This window comes from Lepeophtheirus salmonis, chromosome 6 (genome assembly GCF_016086655.4).
Source record: "Lepeophtheirus salmonis chromosome 6, UVic_Lsal_1.4, whole genome shotgun sequence".
Classification (NCBI taxonomy): domain Eukaryota; kingdom Metazoa; phylum Arthropoda; class Copepoda; order Siphonostomatoida; family Caligidae; genus Lepeophtheirus; species Lepeophtheirus salmonis.
This window is the reverse complement of record NC_052136.2, coordinates 18059803-18081831: the sequence shown is the minus strand read 5'-3', so window position 1 is coordinate 18081831 and position 22029 is coordinate 18059803. Positions and strand designations below refer to the sequence as shown.

At 27.6% G+C, this 22029-nt stretch overlaps 1 protein-coding gene across 1 annotated transcript in view; it reads right to left on the bottom strand.

Moving 5' to 3' along the window:
- The window catches only part of LOC121119448 (uncharacterized), a 286248-nt gene that overhangs the window by 156325 nt on the left and 107894 nt on the right, over positions 1-22029 (bottom strand). The window contains exon 3 of the mRNA XM_040714109.2: positions 6736-7347. Coding sequence (XP_040570043.2) covers positions 6736-7347 — 612 coding nt within the window. The remainder of the gene's footprint in view (positions 1-6735; positions 7348-22029) is intronic.

The following is a 22029-nucleotide window of genomic DNA, read 5'->3' as shown; positions in this document are numbered from 1 at the left end:
TTTCCAAATTGCTCAAATATTGTCAGTCATCGTTTTTTACCCAAGTGTATATTTTAGGCATATGAGAGCTCAACATTTCCAAAAAAGTTAAAAATAGACCAGTCTAATTTATTTTCATTGACATAAACTGGAATTTTATCGAAATAATATTATTAAGATTTAATAATTGTATCATTTTTTTTAAGCAGACCCTCATTATTTTATTTAGACCATGATCAAAATTTGTGATCAAAAAGTATTTATTTATTTTAATTAAGTCCCTTAATTATAGCAATTGTGATTCGCCTTATAGTTTCCATGTGTACTTTTGAATAGTGTTGTGTTTAAAATCACATACTCCGAGAAAAAAAAACTTTTAGAAGATAAATTTTTTTTATATAGTTCTTTCGATAGAAAAGTGTATCTGGTTGCTTTATTATATTTCCTAGTAGTAAGGCAGGGACAAAATCAAGACTTTCAGGGGTCAATGGATGTCCTTCATGCAACTGTTCCTTATGTGTATTTGTCAAAATTTTACCAATAAACTTTTTAACAATTTTAAATGAACGTACATTCAGACAATTATCAATCTAGCATTTGTTGACAGTTATTTACGCAAGTTTCAGCAATTTTAAAGCACAGTTGTTATCTAACAGTAGTTTGAGTGATTTGATGTGAGTGTAGTAACTGTGAAAATGAACAAAATCGAGTATCAAGCTGTTCTTAAATATTTGTTTTTGAATTTATAACCTTTAAAACAATAACAGACATATTATGGCTTGTTGTGTTAAAATTTGATTCGTCTAAGACAATCCAACTCGGAACCAAAAACAATAAGTGTCTCTAGAACAATTATGTGAGTATCGCTGGGAGTAGAATTAAGAGTTACAAGAAGACTATGTTGAAAATGAATTTTAAAAAATATAAAAAATGTCTTGATTTATATGTGAAAAGATACATGCCAGCTTTATACCTGACATAAAGAGTCCAATTATATAGACAAAGGCTATTCAACTCACGGTTTATGGTCTGAATATGAATTTTCAGAGTATTGAAATAGGATCCTAAGAAAACAAAAGTCAATAATAAACATTTAGGTCCTTTTGGAAGATTTTCAGACCTACAAACACACTCATCCGAACTTTTCAAAGGTGACGTGTACTCAAAATAGTTGATTAGCCCAGGTACTGACTACTATATAGGTATATCCCTACAAATACGATGATGTAACTTCTTTGCAGCTGTCATTACTAAAATAGTGATAAATATTCTTCAAAATTGACTAAAAATATCAAAAAAAAACAAATGCACAAATACTTTTATGCGAAAAGGTATTTTTAAGGATATAATCCATTGATAAAAAGAGAATGAATATGTTGACTATTGTATTTTTGTGCAATGACTATCCATAAATGTATACATTTCTTGAAGTGAATTATGTTACATATATACAAGTAGGAGGACACCTATTTTGATGGATGACAATGCAGTTGGAATGTTGTATGTAAATATATTAAATGCGGAGGGATTTATATTATAGGATACTATTTATCAAACATTTATCTAATAGTATTAGGAAATATATACCATAATAAAATATCTATAAAGCTAAGATCATTACTCTTTATAAAGGCTGTAGAGAGATACACCTAATGACATCTACATATAGATTTGTAGTCATCATATTTTTATAAGCACATTGAATTGACAAATGACTCCAATTCAAAATTTAAACCATATTTTTATTCAAAATAAAGATATTTTTTGACTTGGGACATATAAATCAAAAACAATAAAAAAATTAAAATTAAATCTGAAAGAGTCATAGGTCAATCCATGAACGTGAACGTTCTTTCCACTTTTTTTTTAAATAGAATGATTGTTAGTGTAAAAAGGGTATAATATGACGAGTTATTACATTATTTTATCTCCAATGATTACATTGTGACATTTTGTGCTATTAAAAAAATCATTGATAGTCTGATTTGACAGTTTTTTGTGATCAAAGTTCTGAATTAATCTCAAACATCCACTTTAAAGCTGTATATTACTAAATCTACCACTTTTTTCTTTTATTATCACCATAAATTCTGTTTACAAAGAATATATATATATAAAGAATCATTATCTATAATTATGACGTAACTTTCTGTGAATTAAGAAGCTGCTAATCAAATAAGTCCTAAAATTATAAAAATAATTACAAACAACTTTTTTGTTACCTACATGCATTGAAAGCTAATATGCTAAACAATAATTATATTTTGCTAAGTTGTTCATACTCCAAATTATTCAATGACAAATAGCCTAACAGTTGGTGAAAATGACTAACTGATTTTTGGATTACTTCTTTTTGATGGACTAATGGAATTTAAATCAATGTGAGATAAGTAGAGTTCTCATCAGCTGCAATACCATTTTCATTTTTTGGAAGAACAGTCAATAATTATTTCCTTGTCTATTTTAGATTCAACCATCATTAACCTCCACGGTTTTTGTTTGTTATATTCAAGAGGGTTGTCTATAGCTAAGAATATTTAATTATCAGGGAATTTAGTGATGAATAGAACAAGATAACTGATGCAATTTACACCCTTGAGTTTTTACATAAGTAAACAACCGATTAAAAGTAAACTTTTTCCTTATCTTCACATCTAACACATCACTTATTACATATACTTTTTCTATAGTTATTAAGAGTGAAGGAATAATATTTTTCAAAATGGGATTCTCTTTGTAAAATATTTTGCATACCTGAATATAATATAATAAAATATAAAAGCTCACACTTTTGCATATATTCAAATTATAATCATTCTAAATATAATTTCCATTTACTTTTTGAAAAGACGTCTCTCAGAATGAGAGATAATATTATTATTTATTTTTGTAATTTTCTTGTAGTAATGGGTTTTTAGGAAGAGAGCTCAGTACTGCTTCTCTATAATTTCAAAATATGTTTTCATAAGTTTTAAATTACATCATAGACCTTGAAAGATAATAAATTTATCAAAAAAAAGGTAATTTTTGTCCCTATAGATTACTACAGAAGGAGTAGAATGAAGTACTATGAACAACTCGACGCTGCAAGTAGAGAAAGTGAGAGAGGGTGATAGAGTAGCCAATTCCCCAGCGAATCGGAAGCATAAATACTAGTTATGTACTCATATGTATGTATGTTTAAAGCACTTTTGTTGGTAAACAGATATGTATAATAAAAAAATTAATTTATATAATTAGTAATGTCAGAAATAAAATATCATACTCTCATCTAACTTTGGTGGGATTTGTTAGATGGAGCTAGTTGTATCAATAGTTATGCCCATTTAAAAAATTTGTAAGTCTAACATACAAATTTACTTTATATTATGTTACCAGCTTTAGATTTCTAAACTATTTTTTCCCTTTATGTGTGTTTTGAACTCTGTTCAGTTGAACTATAACTAGCAATACTTGTATATAAAAAAAGTATGATCCAACATTTTTAACGAATTGGCTAGCTACCTACTGCTATTACGGCGTTTCTCTTCTAAAAACAAAATATTCTTTTGTTAATGCACCCCTTATTATTCATACTTAAAATAAGTTCCTTTAAGGTCCTGAAAACATTTGAAACCCCAAGTCCTCATTCCTTTTCGAACAAAATTATTAAGAAAATTGTGTTTTTTTAACTTTTTAAATTGCATTTTCTTAGGATGGGATAATCATCATAAATACAATTTAAGCACATATTTGAAGCTAGTATAAAAACTTTCAGAGGATAAAATAATTTTTATGCGGATTATTGATTTTTTCATATTCAAAAGTTGATATAAACATATAAGAAAGGTACAAATACTTGAATAAAAATGTTTAAACAACAGATTTGACGCGAAAATAAAAAGTATAGATTCAAAATCAACGCATCACGTACTACTACGATTGAAAATTGAATTCAAAAGGTATTTGAAAAAAGTATTTTTTTATATTTATATCATATATATGCGTATATTGGTAACAAATCTGATACATAGATGTTTATAGAATGAGTCAATGATATGCCTAGACATCTAACAATGATGGAAACTAAGGAGTATATATAAGTAAAAGAGTGTATTTCGGTCAACTTGAAAATAATTGCGCTCTAATAAATATTATTTTCAAATTTAAAGAGGCTAATGTATTAGGCGAACATAGAACATTATATTGATTTGAGTCAAGACATATGTCGTCTTTATATTTTTAGGACATTATCAGACGTGATTTTCACGCTTACCCTCATGTTTCTAAGTCTATAACTAGTTAAAGAAAAGATAACCCGCTGGCATGATAAAAATAGAAACCAAAGATCAATATATTGTAATCCTAAAGATTTCTTTTCGGGGAGAGCACCTGAGTTGTCAATTTGTTTCACTAGATTATTTGCAGCAGAATTGAGATGAATGAAATAAACGAAAATCAAATTCTATATCTTGCAATAGTATAGGCAGGAAATACCCCAATGTTAATCCTCAATTTTAATCTGAGACGTACAAGTACTATACTTATAAATCCTCAAGGATTCATTATTGTTATAATTTGTCTTTTATGAGCACATACTCTTGTGATTACTTTATACTTTGATTTTATCTCTTTAAAAATAAAATCACAATGTTAATAGTTTTGAAAAATAAAATTAAACACTATTCTGGTAGCAACTTCAAAAAGTATAGTGTTCATCTATGGTTATATTTTCCAGAACTCTTTATATAATAATATCTTATGGATCACTAACAATAGCATAATAGATTTCTGCTAAGTCAAACACGGGAAAATACGTGCCACAGTGATGTTATAAGCTATTCGGCTAAAAAATATACAGCGAGAAGTAGACAATGCGATTCAAATACTAAAAATGGAATTATGCGTTAATTCTTTAAGCATCTTAGAGGTAATTTCCTTATACCACTGATGTAAAGCGGCTTTTCCATGTGAGAATATAGATTACCATTCATTCGTTTTTGATAAAATAGTTTTTTTTAGGGATAAATTGAAAGCATATATACACTTGGATATATTTAAAAAAATATAAAAAGGAGTTATCAAAAAGAAAACCAAATCAATCATATGCATGTATTAATAAAGAATATGCATATCAAGTCAAAAAAGTATTTTTGTCTTTTATCATGTTGGAAAAATACAATTATATGCAAATATATTATTTTTTTTTATTATTATTCGTGCAAACTCTCAAAGTTGTATTGTAATAAACCAATAAAATACAATATATTGTAAAAAAATTATCATGACTTAATTACGATCTGATTAACGATCTATCTAGATATTTTATATTTTAAGAAGAAAAATTTAAATATACTTCATGCATTGTTATAAAGGAGCAAAACTTTTTCAATCCCGTCTACATAATATAAACCTGGATACCAAAGTCATATGCAAACATATTTAATTAAAAATTATGCCCAAATTCTTCTTCAATGTGTAAATAACTTCATACTCCATTATTAGAGATGACAACACTTCAAGAAGTAGTGAGGATCATATATAAATGAAAAAGGAGAGCATGAGCTCGCATATGACTTCTCTCTGTTTCGTTTTATAAATTAACAAAAGGAATATTGAAATACAAAATTAGCTCTATAAAATCATTTAAAAAATACATAAAAGTTAAAATAATAAAAATTTATTTTGATCCCTTATTTGATGTCTTACGTATTGTGCCAGTTGGTTGAAAAGTTGAAGATGAATAACTTCCTTAAACTCTCTGTATTGATTGGAATATTTTCATCATTAATAATTCGGAATAGGTTAATCAAAAAAATGTCATTTATCATTATTAAAGAGCAATTGTTGAATATAAGGATTCGTAGGATACAATATAATATTATAAGTGTTCCATGGTGCCTACAAACAGGGTGACGGTAGAGTTTAAAGTGCATTTTGGCCGAATACTTCACCTGTACAACCTGAGGGCAGGGGGTATATTTTTCGAAGTTAACAGTATTTGTTGATGCTCAGGGAAGCGGCAGTTGAAGAATTTAATCTGCTTAATTGACCAGTTGCTCATATAAATAACCCGTGGTGTTTCCATGATCATGAAGAACCCCTCATAATGTACCAATACACCCCCAGCTTTAAGGATGTACAGATAAAGTGCTGGGCCAAAATAGAGCTTAAACTCTACCGCTGCCATGTTTCTTGGCATTAAGGAGCCCTTCTAATATTCCATAGTACACCCCACTATATTACTATGTTCATACTCATAAAACCAAAATGAGAATAATTCTTAAAATTTTACGTTATTTTTTTTTTTTAATATTAAGCAGAAGAGTTTTTAATTAATTTTAATTCCTTAATTTCCTGGGCAACGTTGGAAAAACCTACTCGAGTGCATATGAAATCTAAGCTCCACTTTGAGAAAAGGCATTATCGTTTCATTTTGTGTTAACAAGCAACATATGTACTATATCTTAGGATGATTATATCAAAATTATGATTTTTGATACCTTAAGGATAATAAACTATATTTCTTTCACATCTTTAATTATTATCAATTATAGTTTGATACGAATCACTATTATGTTTCGATCCGAATATTTGTTATTTTGATTAATAAAGATAGGATGTAATTGACTTGACTTTCAGTGAAAAAGACTAACCATAAATCTGCATGATGATTGATTCTGATAAGAATTTATGTCTACATTTATTAAATGTCATGAGGCAAAGAGATTCAACCCCTGATATACCCCTTTGATATAACATAATGAAATTTCTTACCTTAAGTACCCATTTTGCCTCTGGTTTAGGACTTCCAACAATGAAACAAGAGAGGGTAACATTGGCCCCTGGCTGAGAAAACACAACGGACTTAGGTACAGAAATTTCAGGCTTACAAGCAAAATCCTTGGCATCTACATTTTCCCAAAGCTTCTCTGCAAGTCTCTCTGGCTCAACACAGGAAAGGGGATACGTAAAGAGTCCTTGGAGAAGTATCCAATCCCTAAAGTTCTTTAATTTGCAGTCACAGACCCATATATTCCCATGGAGCTGAAGGGACTTTAAATTTGTAAGAGGAATAAACACATCCTCTTTCAGAGATTTGAGATGGTTGTTGTTGATAAAAATGGACTCCATGGAATTACCCAGATTCTTAAAGGTTTTTTTGTCAACATAGGAGATGAGATTATGGCTGAGATCCACTGTTTTAAGATGCTGCAGAGCTGGAAACTGAAAGGGTTTGAGACTAGATATTTGATTGTGAGACAGAGTGAGGGTTTGAAGTCTATCGTTTCCTTCAAAGGTTTTAGGTGAGAGCCAGCTGATGTTATTGTGAGAGAGGTCCAGTTCTACCATGATACGTAGTTCTTTGAATGCATCCTGATGTATTTCCTGAAAAAGTAATTATTTTTTATAAATATTGGAACATGATTTTTACAATTGCAAATTTTTTTTTTTTTTTACAATTTCAAAAATATATTTTTTAATCATTTTGATTTGTGAAATATAGATATTTTTCATGAGATTGTTTACTGCCCAAGAATGTATGTACATAAGTATGCCTAAAAACACATGCACCATATATTTGTAAAATTATGTACATATAGTATACAGAATCAAATAAGTTTGTTCTCCCTACTTTTCCAGAAACAAATAAATAACTTCTCCCACCGAAAAGTTTTTCCTTCGTTTGGGTAAATAAATAATAGAACTAACTTGGTCTAAAACACTACCAAAGAAACAGATTGTTAACAAGATGGAAATAATTTTTTTCTTTGTAGCTTGTCATGTAATGATAAGTTTTGTTAGCAATACACAATCAAACAAATAATAGTTCTTATTACTTCATAGAAGTCATATTATATCTAGGTAAGTATTTATTTCTACATATAAGTATTAGCTTCTGAGCAGAAATACTTTGTAGTCTTATTTACTAAGGGAATAATATTTTGTAAACTGGATATGTATTCTATAATTAAATTTAAATAAAAGTAGCACATACCAAATATTGAGCCTGCTCTGCTATTATATAAAAGTAATTATAAGAGTTGTATAAAATATACTCTTAACACGTGCTATTTTTTTTTTAAGTTGGTAATCTAAAGTGTGTTTTATATTTTCAGTAGCTGTTATCGAGAGAATATCTAATTATAAATTAATCACTAGTGTGTGTGCTAAGGATAGTCAGAGAGTAAAAAGGATGGCGGAGGTAGAATTATAAGTTGAACTTAGAGCAAAATTGTAGATCGCATTAATGTACTTCCTAGATTATATGTCAATGATATATCCTAAATGATATTAAACTGTATTCCTTCCTGATTGCAGCTGATCTAATAACATCATGACAGTTTAACTGCTCTCCTCCTCAACATTCTTCAAATAGCAAGGATTAGCACGCTAAATTTTCGGTTACTGTTATTTTTACAAGCCAGGTGGTGGATATTTTATGCAACTTTATTAATAAACATTCTGCACATTAACAGTTATAAGAGATAGAAGACAAATAAATATGAAAAGAAAGAATTTAAAACCCCTCAAAAAAGGTTGCGAACATAGATACCTATTTGATATCTTGCAATTGCTATAAGCTTAGTTCTATGGAACTGTCTAATAAATTCAATTTGTTTTCGAATTAAAAACAGAAGGGTCTACAAAACACTTTCTGTCGTATGATAACTTAGCCTATGTGGCACTTATAAACAGCCATTATCCTTTAACGAGTCCATTAGAAAAGACACTTTAAATTTACCTTTTTATAGCTTTTTTAATTGTACCAAATACAGGTCCAATGCCTGAAATATGCTAACGGTAAAATTTGATGAACAACAGTTAAATTTATAGTTTCTCAAAATTCTTTGATGTGAAACAATTACAAAAGTGTATCATCTAAAACAATTAAAACATAAATTAAGTCAATATCAAACAAAAAGATGAGTTTATAAAAAAATTGAAATGGATGGAATTGCTTTTTTAGTACATAGAGCTAAAAAATTGTTTATCACATTCTTTCATTGCATTATTTTTTTTACGAGGAAAACTTGTACAAGACAATTCGTAGTAAGTATGCCTCAATATATCAAATCATGCCAAAAGTTTAAATATAAAGTCCATTGTTGACTAATTTATTTCAATTAATTATTAGGTCATTTATACAAACTTATAGTTGAATATTTCTCATATTCTTGATTTTTCTAAATGAACTCAAATATAGTCACATACGTTTTATTGTCCCAAAAAATAAGTAAGTAGTAGTAAAATTGCTTTAATGTTGTGACATCATCTCAGAAAATGTAAAATATCTTCGGGTTGTCACTTATTCAATGTTCATAAAGGATTTTATCAGTTTATTTAAACAAATTTTTCAAAAACAAAACAAAAAAAAACCCCAAATTAATATTTGTATTTACTTTTGATTTCAAACTTCCTTCTATGAGTGTACAATGTACATATAAGATAGGTACTTGAATATAAAAACTTGTACGAAAAAAAAAGGTAATCATCCTTAGAATGATTTGAAAAAGTCAAGTATTCTCATCATAGAGAGTCTAAAATTCAAATTTAAAAATAGTATGGAAACAATAACATATGGGATCCAGCCATCAAAATAAATTATATTTCTTTTATTCTCCTTTCTCCCTCTTAAACTACTTAAAATTCACAAGACGAGACTTTGATTTACAAATCTCAGTTTGTTGTCTTTTAAAAAAAATATACTATCGGTTATTATCAAATATTGTCATCAATCACCATCTGCTATAAATATTCAAGGATATAAACAAACAGATGAGCCCATTCTCTCCTCCTCCCTTACTCCATTATCATACTCATATGTTCATACACTTTTTGAAAAAAAAAAATTGGTTTTCAAATAAAGTTTCCGTTATAGTCTTTTAAGCAATGACTCATGTTCATTGAAAAGTTTAGTTGAAGAAAAGTTTTACTTTTTTTTTAATGTTTCATCAATCAAATTTTTGATCTAATATCTTTATAGCCAATATTTCAGAGTTTTGAATTTAACATTAGTTCCCAATCAAAATTTGAAAGACGGGATTTTTTAATTTTAGACTCCTCTAAACAGGGTATTTTACCTTGAAAGTACTTTGCACCCTCTTAACAAACTTATACCTATTTTATTTTTTTAGATCGTGAAGAGTAGGTGAAAGCTATTCTTATAATATTACTGATTTCAGTTAATATTCTTTAAACACCAGCTGCTTATTATATGATTTTGTGGAGAGAAAATGTATTCTTACCCTAAGGAGACAAACCTTCCATATTTAAAATAACCCAAATGCAAGGTAACACTATATTAAAATAAATATATATAATTATTTTATAACGCCTTATTTATAAAATTAATAAAAAATGAAGGTTGGAATTATGTAATTCCTCTTTTCCAGAGAGATGTTTTACCCAACCGATTTAACAAATAATTTAGGTATATAATTTCAATAAATAACATTAATACAAACTGTTATTGATTTTCTCGTAATATAGTTGTCATTGTTATCAACAAATGCCCCATCCAAAGAAATATTGTTCCAATTGTCAAAAAATATGTAAATTATATGTAATAGAGTTTTAATTAACAAAACTTTTCATCAATAATCAATTCATAAAAACATTTTATGAACGTATTTGTGGAACAAACATAAAAAGTGACCCTTTTTCTTTTAGTCCTTTACAAAGACTTTCTCTTTAAAAATTATGTTGAATTATAATAAATGATAATTTTTATTAATTTATTATTATTAGAGACATTAATGAGGTAATTAGTGTTGTGCTCAATTAGGTGAGAACTCCTAAAATTGATATTTGGTTCCTATGTTTCATTATATCAGCTATTTATTATTGACAACAAATAATAAGCAATGCTAGAAATTAATAAACTTATTTATCATCACATTTAAAAACAAATTGCAAATCAAATTAGTAAGTAAGGTATTCGAAATAAAATCTTATTCATTATAGACTAATAATTATTTTTTTGGTATTTCAATATTCCTTTTGGTAGTTTTTTAAGAATTAAAGTAGACAAAAAATTTTTACAAAGATTTGAGTTTTTGTAACAAAATTCTACTCAACATATTAATAAGGGAGTGAGTCTTAAAATCAAATTCAATTTTAGCCCAACTTTTCGAATGCAAAGTGATCTTTTAAGCACTCTGGAAAAAAAAATAACAATATCTGCCCAACTGCCCCTTCAAAAATTACTTTTTCACCCATTTAATTCAATTTATTTTAAAATTAATAAAAAGAAACTCGCATATGCTTTCAGCTATAATTATATAACATTTAATGTTATAAACTTCAGTTAAAATGTCAAAAATCACAAAAAAGGTAAAGTCTCACAAATTTTTATTTTAGCGTGTGTAATAGGGTATTCGATTTGTAGGGACTAGTTAATTCAATCTTTTGTTGTGTTTGAATGAAAAAGTTTGGTGGTAAAGTAGATATGAAAATGCTATGTTTGTTTGATTCCATTCCATGCTGATAAAATTCATATAATTCAAACATTAATTTGTAGTCAAAAAATACATAAATAAAATATTATAGTTTGATTTTTTATAAAAACTTCCAATGATATTCATAAATTTTAGCAAATTTATATGCGTTTGTGTTTCATATCAAATAATATCTCATATTACACTCGTGACAATACATTTGTCGCACAATAAAAATAAAAATTAGTTTTAACTAATCAAAATTATTCACATAACCTAGATGAAATGTTGCTAAATATACAAATAAGTGTCCAAGAGAATATATTATTCCAATTGCAAAATATTGCATTTATTCAGACCATAATAATTTTTTCTTTGAAGGAAGTTTATTAATAACTACTAGAACGATCATAATCCCAAAAAAGTGATATGTTTCACATACTGGAATCATTAGATCTCACAAGTTGGAAAGAAATCGATATTATTGCCTGGGAACATATGTAAAGTCATTTTAAACATACTTAGGGGTTCGTCTAAGTACTCCAAAACATAAAGATCTAAATACAACCATACCAAATTATCAAACGAAACAAGTAGCAAAAGATTTGTTTATATAAGGTGGAAAGGAATATATTTTCATGGTAAAGAGATTTAAAGTATTTTCATTTGTTAATCGTTCGAAAAGAATAACAAGAAATAAAGTTTTTAATAAGATGTCAAATTGGTTCTTTTTGTTTGGACTTCCCAAATTAATGATAAAATCGAATTGTGGATCTCAAGTTTTAAGGTAATTTCACAATTTCTTACAGAGACAATGATTTAGAATATCAATTTGCAACCAGTATGTTAAGAAGGACACTAAAAAGTGCTAACAATGAAATATAATTTAAATTAAATTCGAAAGTGGTTTATTAAAATTGAGGGATTATAAAGTATGACCTCATTATCAAAGAGTTATGATTTTATTATTTTGGTAATATAATTTGTATGGATCTGTTTGTTCAATACTTAGGTATATTTACATTGAATTTATGTTGGATAAAGTGTGGCAACCAATGTCGATTGGGAAATTTTCAAGATATTTCTTTTATCCTATACTCGTATATGTAAAAGCACACTTTAAATAACATGAAGAAAGTCTGATATAATTATATACTGTCATTTATTTCTTTGTACATATGATGTAACATGAATGTATTGAAAACTTACCTACCAATGTTCTTGTACATTGGTAGGAAGAAAAAGATATTATAACATCCTTATGATTTCATTTCAATAATATAATATGTACATTTGTACATATTATAATATAACTTTCTCAATGATTTAAAAAAGAACGGTAGAAGAACATAAGTAACGTATTACATTGGTCCCATCTGTTGTACATATATATACGCGTAGAGTAATATTATAATATCAGACACATTGCATTTAAATTTAACTTTTGCAAGGATAAACAGAAGGTTGAAATCTTTTTAAGAAGCATATGAGCCCCATCTGAAAGAAGTTAATATACGCGTAAGAAAATGTAGAAGAAATGTTCAGAAAATGTAGCAAAAATGCTCAAAAATTTAGAGCTTATTAAAAGTGCAAATGATTCTAATAATGATATATATTATCCCTTTTCCTAATATATTTTTATAAGTATATTTTGACTAATGTTATTCCCATTTTCTAAGGTATAAATAAATTTAAAATACTAGCAACTTTGATTTTTAGACATTAGCTATGCTTGCCTCAAGAAATTTATTGTTGACGTATTTTAAAACCGCTGCAAATAAGTAAAAACTTTTACAACTATGATTACGATATTCTAGAAAATTGTATAAGCCTTCATTTCATACTACTTTCAATGCTTTAGCAAAATATCAGTTTCCAGAAATTTGACGATAAGAGTCAAACTTAATGAGAATTTCTAAAAACTGATATTTTTCAATTTTCCAATTTCTAAATTTAATTTTTGAAATTGTTTTTCTATACTTTTTTTTTTTTGTTTATTTTTGGAGGAATGTACAATCTCGTATTGAAATATATGACCTTAAAATATACAATCAGTTTTTGTACTTTTACCTCAAAATTAACGTTATTTTCTTTTAATCGTTATTCCTACTATATACCTACGTAAGTATATTGAGTCTTTGTTCCAAAACAAATGAAATTAACGATTTATTCATTTTCGAATAAAACTTTTACAACAACAGGGATTTTTGACCTTTAATTTTTAGAATTAACAAAAATGTGGAAATAAATATACACACATAGTATCTATTTCCAATCTACATTAGAGGATATTACTTTAGCTTAAAAAATATGTATATGGTTGAATAATTTGAAACTCAAAATTTACTCAAATACAAAGTTTAAAATAGTATACATTTAAAACATAGAACAAATTTTTAATTTTACTTCCAATAAGTTCTAGAAATATCTAAATAGAAAATTTTAAAATAGTTTTTATGACTTAAATAGGTCTTTTTTTTCCAAACAATCATAACCAAAAGGCATATTCATGAAAAATAAGAAGATAACCAAAAAAAATCTTATATGAAACTTCAAAAGCATAAATTTTGACTTTTGCTATTCAAATGTACCTAAACTTGAATTATAGACTAAAATCAAACATTAACATCACGTTGTCACACAAAAATAAAAGTTATTAAAAAAATGCATAACTCCTTAAATATTTAATTTATTCATATAACATCATTGTCTTTAAAAAAACTCACTCCAATCTTTTTTCTACAATATTCGAAAAGTTTTAATCACAATGAATGAAAAAAATGCTTATATTATTTATATAATAATACCCAAGGGAAACCATGAAAATTTGAACTCTTCATGCTTTGTTTAATTACTCAAAGATAATTCGGATTAAGCATATAAACCTTTGTCATATCAAATTTAATATCCATTTATTAAAAACTAGTTAATTAAGTAACACATTTGACTATTGCCTTTTCTACCATTTTTATTTTAGTTTTATATGTGCTTATTTTAATACTCTCCAATCATAGTTTAACTTTAAGTTCAAGTCGGCACCTGTTATCCTTGGTCTAGAGAGATAAAAAACTCATATTTTTCCTAGCTGAGATCAAATAAATAAAAAAAATTGGGTTTATGCACTTTTATTATTTTGAAGAAAAAAAATATCTTTATATGCCTTGGGATAGTCTCTTGTACATATATCGAATTTTTGATGTACTAGTACTCCGCCCTCCCCCAAAAATTACAAAGATTGAAAAATGTTTAAAAAGCTTCCTCAAATGGTTGAGATAAGAGATAAGATTGATATCCTTAGTCATTTTTATTTTGTTTAAATTCCGTCATTTGTCAGATAAATTGCCACGTGCCATGTTTAAAGAAGAAGAAAAACATTACTTTTGACGATTCATCATAAAACTGAGAAAGATAATCTTTAATATCAGTCCATATTTGTACATTCGTAGCTCCGAACAGGGGGTTTCATTGTCCCGGAAATAGTCTTGGAGCAGAATTTGGGATTTTTTTTTTCAAAAATGATGGGATGCCTGGAAATATCAAAGTACTCTTACTAAATAATAAATAATTTGAAAAATTAGTATTTCTTTTTATATTTTGAGAAGAAATAATATATTTAAAGCAAGTTTTATTATTCCAAATTTTCATTTCCTTTATTTTTATCATTATTACTAATAGTGCATCGCTTGTATTTTAAAGCCTCTAGGTCCTGCTTTTTTAATTTGAAATATGGAACTTTTGTGCAGATACGGAACAGTTACAAATTTTATTTTCTACTTTTTGACGTTGACTCCTAGATCTGAATTCCTTTTTCCAGGAATCAAAAGTGTACTAATTGAAGCATTTGTATCATATATATATATCAATATACGTATGTTACTGTATGTGAGGAGGGGGAGGGAAACTCCCGGTAATTTGGTAGTTGTAAAACACCGAGAAATCCCGGAAAACTGTATATAGGAAAAAGAGAAACTGAAATGATTTAAAGTCAGATATATCTTTATAATATTAAATATTTATTGGAAAAAGAATGAGCACAAAAAAAAATTGGATATTAACAAGGGAAAGAAAAAAATATTAATTCAACCAACCCAGGATATTTTTATTATTTTTTCTTTTCTACTCGGCCATAAAATATTGATTGACCACAAATTCCAATATACGTAATGTTAATATTTCTTTTTTCTTCTTTTTTCCCCTCCTTCATATACTCATATAGTTCCTATTCTTAATTTCATTTTCTAAAAGTTGCTGACAAAACATTGTCATGTTCTTAGCCATAACATTTTATGTATATCAATATAATATATATGTATTGCACATGGAGTGATGCTCCGAAATAAATACATAGATAATGCAATTAAAAGGGGTATGGTTTACAATTTAGAAGATACGTCATAGTTTCTCTGTCTATCTCAAAATAATGAACAGCGTATGCGGAAAGTTGAAATTAAATTATTCCAACCTTTTCATAATAAAAACATACCTTCACTAAGCAAAGTACCTTTAATCATATAATATTAAGGTAGGAGAAGTGAGATATTGATCCTATTGAGTCCACAGATTAACTCAAAGTCCGTCTTTGTGATATTCCATTAGAGACGAACTCACCACCTCATAAACATAATGAGACATTCAATCTACTTTCAAGATCCTACTAAATGAATATTTTTCCGAATAATACGAGTGAGTTGAGATCTCACTCCTCCAATCCAATAAAATATTATTCCCTTTACTTAGTTCAAGAAAGTTTATATATTAGGACTTGTAGGAAAATTAGAACAGGCTCAAAATAAGACTGAAACTACTTTCCATTTGAAAATTAAATGGAATTAGATAAAGGATTTTAGAAAAGGAAATGCTGGAATAAGAGGTTAGGAATGGATCTTAAAAAACAACTAGCAAAACATATTTATACCATATTTATATAACTGCATAAAAACCATCCATCTGCCTATATGGGATATAAAATATTTCAATCCATTTATCAATACTTTTAACTGCACAAGATAAACAAAATAAAAAGTAGTGCTCTTCATCCAAAACACTCAAACGTCTACAACATAAATTAATTCATCCATTTTACTTTTTACTAGAAATCCTTTCATAATGTTTGATTAATGGATTTAGTCAATTAACAAAGGTTTTACATACGTATATAGGTGATCATATTTTATTAAAAAAATTGGGTGTAGTCTCCGTCTATGTACTGATTTATTCCAAACTTTTCTTTCAAATGTCTATTTTGGTTTTCAAGAAAATTGAATTCAATGCTTTGCTTTGTAAAGTATTATATGTATGGGATTGTTCCATTAGGATACAAATTCCAATTTGATAAAATTTTTGTCTTATGCAAATAACTTTTCATTTCCCATCCCATTTTCAAAGAACAACAAATCAAGCAATGCTTCTTGTTCTTTGATAAGTCGGAGGGAAGGGGGGAACTAGGAAATACATGAAGTGAAAGCACATAAAGAAATCTCTGTTGGTATGAATAACTATTGATAATCTTAGTCTTAATATATTATGTACGAATATTTGAGAATAAATATATTTAACATCGATGTTGGGAAGTAACACGTTCGTAAGTAATATATGACTGACATAACATTATCTTTTTAAGTAAATAATAGTATTAATATATTAATTTGCTAATGCAGTAATATAACAAAATAACTTTTTAATTAATGAATATGTATAACTTATTATATATTACTTCATTGAATCTGTTATCATATAATCAAACGAATCAATCCTATCACAAGACATATACAGCATAAACGCATTGTTAATTTCTTAAGAACATATCAAACAACCTTAATATAAAGTAAATTAGTATGATTAATCTTGCTTTATTAGTAATAAATAATTTAATTTAATTTACTTTTCCACGGTATAATCGGTAGTAAGTATCTAATTACTCAACTAAGTAGTATTACCCAAAACAGATAAATATCCATGAAACAAAACTTTTTTATTCTTAAGATATATACATAATTTAATTGCAATGTATGTGAAGCAAAAATTTACTCAACATCCTAAATAACTACAAATTTTAATATAAGTTAAAAAGGTAGGGCATCAAAACATCGTCTGTTAATTAATGTTTATTTTCTTATTACTATGAAAAGTTTTTGCTGTTATTTTTTTGAAATTATGTTTCCTCTATTCCTTTTACATAAACAAATTCTAGTTATGATTCAGTCATTTCATCATCATGAGCCAGCCACAAGTAAAAAGGGATCGCATCTCAGATCTCCAAGATACTGGAGTTAATGTGATGAAGATAAAGGACATTGTTAATTGTTTTAGAAGCCTGGCTAATAATTTGCCCAAGATTTCAAAAAATGAGGAAGATCTCTCCAGGACGCCAGGAAGTGGAGGGCATAATTTAAAGAGGTATACAAAGTTCTTGTTAAGTTTGGAGAAGAATATAAAGGAGGATCCCACTCAGACGATGAATCACCTCGACAACAAATTCTTTGTGGCTCCTAGGACCATCAGAGGGGGTATAGAGCACAACCTGGCTTTAAATTATTTCACAAAGATCCCATGCCATTTTCTGACTGAGGGTATGAAAGCCAGGAGGCTAGAAAGGTACAAGAAAATCTTCACATGCATCAAGGCAAATGAGTCAATCATTTCCACTATTGCCGGATCGACTGCTGGCTTACAGAAACAGAATAAGAGATCAAAAGTGTTAACCAGGGCAAATACCCACCCCGACAATGGTCATCAGCATTGTAGCCTCTGATGAGGCATCCATTCTTTTTCAAGACTGCCTACTATAATATACTTATGTACACCATCTTGCCACGGATGGATACCAACTACCTGGAAAGTAAATACGTGTAGACTAAGGGCGGTGCCCCCTTTCACACGTCCGCCATGTTCCAAAAGTTCTGCTTAGATTATATGGCTTGATTATGTTCTAAAGAGATATGTCCCCTTCCTCACCAGATTTGAATCCACTGGAATATTCTATATGGGGTACTTATAAGGAAAGCAACAAGACCTCACACCCAAATGTGGACTCACTGAAGTCGTTCCTACTGGTTCCATGGGATAATTTGTCAGAGGAGTTTTTCATGAATGAAAAGGTTGTGATTGATAATGAAGTTGACCCTATTGAGTGAAAAAGTTTTGCAAAAACCTAGTCTACATGCTCTCTTAACATTATTATTTTGGCTATTATTAAAAATATAAAATCATTGATGTATTTCTAAATCCATCTCTCGAGTCTACGTTTTGCTTCACTTCCCTGTATATATTTCCCCCCCGCTAAACTTGTCAAAATGTAAATATTAATTTAATCATGTAATTATTTAGCATTGTGGAATAAACTAATCAAATACCAACATTGATTAAATAACCCGACTCATGGTTTATGTTCCCATTTACGTCTTAATTTAATAATGTAATTCAAGTTCTTGGTTATTCATGTGTGATATTTTATATTAGTTATTACATATAAAACGGACAGTATGAGCATTATAATATTGATTATTGAGTTGTGACCAAGAAAATATATTGATCCTTAAGGAATTCTAATTGGGCGTATCGACTGTAAAATTACAAATTATGACATTTATGTTAATTTTGTGATAGGTCCCGAACAGTCTCTACATCTGAGAAAGATTTGCGGATTCTCCAATTGCAAGACTCATCCTTGAACACTGCTTCCAAATAAATAAGACATTTTCTATCAATATGACTTCGGTATGAAAATTCCCTTAGGATGATTAATCGGTGATATAAGAAGTAAAGGAATGAAAATACGGATTGAGTTCTCTTTTTCCTTTTTTATTTATTTGAGTTATTTTTTGTAAAGTAAATTAAGTCATAATAATAAAGTTTTTACAAAATACAACTATGACCAGATATTAAACCTTAATAATTTCCCGTTTATGTGTTAGATGAGTTGCACCGATTAAGTATAAGTATACAATCTTGTGATAGTACAATTAATCCACCTGTTCTTGGAAATATCTTACAGTCAGTGTATGTACCATATGTATTCACGTGCATTTCCTTCTCTAAGAGCGACCAGGATTCGAAGTTACGAATAGCTTTTATCTGCACGGTGTAGTGATAGTTACATAACCTGTACGAATATTGTAATATATGTGTTGTTTTTTTAGGGTGTAAGAAAGTAAAAAGGTGAAAATATAATAAAATAATTTTCATTCAAATAAATGTTTATGTGAGATATTTTAATATTTTTATTCGTGAATTAATTATTGTTTTTTGTTTATTTTCTACGATATCGTACGTCATAGAGTAATAGAAATTTAATTATTTATATATGTATATTGTATATAAATAATATCTAGTACTTAGACATATTAAAAAGAAAGTTTTTGACTCGAGTGCTAAACTACCTATATCTATCATTTATTAAGAATGACATGTTCTTAGAAAGGATTAAAGTACTTTTTGTCCAAATGTTTTCTTAAATTAAAATATATCCTAATTTAAATACTGTTGATTAATAATTTTGATGATATCTTAGACTTTTTCAGAGTATATCCTTGCCAAGAATATTTTCAAGGCTCATAAAATTTGCTATATATGCATATAGCTTAATTGTGCAAGACAAAAAAAATTATAAAACAAATGAGTAACAAATCGACTGTTAAATAAATATTTTTTTAGGGAAAGTTAATTGAATTTTATGATAGGAAAACCACGAGAGCTCAGGATTTATACCAAATAAACTGATCCTTTCTTTAATTTGTTTCCTTCAAAATTTGCTAAGTTGGATAATATTTAAGGTATTTGATAAATTGATAGCCATAAATATATAGTTTTTTAGTATTTTAACATTTTCAAAAGATCTAATCTAATTTTATAATTTAAAACAATCTAACCACGACAATTAATATCATGAAAATTTTTCCCTGGATAGTAGTTCAACTAGTTTTTTCATTCTATTATTTTATTTTGCTTTTTACTTAATTTAATAGTTATCAGATGGAAGGAGGAGGAAGTCTTCCATAGTTCATTTTTATAGATACATACATTTTCAAACATCCTTTTTTATTTGAACTTATTATTTAAAATTCAATGATTTAAATCTTTTTTAATAATTTATGAACCAGATCCAGAATAATAATCACCATGAGAACAAGACATATTTGATGTCTTGTATACATAAGAAAGTACTTAATTTTGAAATATATTAATTTTTTTTATACAAAATAATCTTTCATAAATTGTGTCGTACTCCAAAATAAGTTTTTTTCTTAATAAAATCTTCTGAAAAGTGCACCCTAGGACTTTCATAAGTCCCTTGGTTAAAATACTGTCCCAAAAATTTTCATTAAGATCTCAATACTCATGGTTGTAGAGTCTCTTTTTGAGTAGATTCTATACTAAAGTACATGTATTCAGCAATAATCAATTTCTAATAGAGTTTAATCCATATTTGAAATTAGTATTAGATAATTTTTTTATGTGTGTCTATATATAATCTCAAACCGAAATTGACTGTACCTTCCTCTTTTTCCCTTGAAGTTATTTGGTATTCGATGGCTTATAGTTTTTGGTTTTTTAGTATTGATCAGGCTAATCTATAATTTTTTTCTAAAACTGTCATGTACCTCTACAATAAATTAAAAACCCCATATTTTATATTAGAATTACATATTCAAGTGTATTTTGTGATAGTTTTAAATTTAAAATAGTCAAATATGTTGAAAAGTTTACTTTTTTTTTTGTAGAAAACCTAAAAATGGAAATACTCAAAATGATTACTGATTGATTTATTCCTAACTTTAAAACAAACAAAAAATAAGCACAGATTCCAATTTTTAAACTATGAGATATTTCTTTGATTTATCTCAATTTATAACTAACTTTGTGAGTCATAGGTGAAAAATATGTGAACTGTGATGTACAATACAAATGATGAAATTGGAAACAAAATGTCACAAACTATGAAACTAAAATTAGTAGGGACCTTATTTAAAAAACAAAAACTTATTTATATTCACACTCAAGTAACCCATGTCAAGAAACTAATGACAAATTGTTAGATTATGCACAGGTTTCTTCAAAAAATTGGCATTCCATCTTTTGTACATTCTATCCTTAGTATTTGTACAAAAAAAATTGATAAAAATATTGAACATTTTCTAATTTTAACAATTCATCTATAATTACCAGAATGTATGTTCAATTTGATATTTTTGAACATTTTAAAACAAAAAAAAAGCAGCTCAATAAACTCATTCCTAACTTTGCAATGACTTTTTCTTTTGCATATTTAAATATTTGCTCTATTTTATTTAGCTGAAGAAGGGAAAATAAAAAAAAAGTTTCCAAGAAAAATTAAATAACAAGTGCCAAACTATTAATGCTTTTTATTCTATTTTACAATAATAAAAGTTATCATCAAATCATCACACTATTGATTAATATTGACAAATAGCTCCGGGGCTTACACATACCATAAAGCAGGGATGTAATGTATGTACATCTCACGTTGAAAGCATTTTAAGTGATCGAAACTATGTAATGTATTTTGTTTGTGAATCATACTATATATTCGTTTATGCAACAAATCAATATATTGTTATGCTTCATTTCTATCACTTCTAGCTTCACTGTCGTTATTAAAAGTACAGGATAC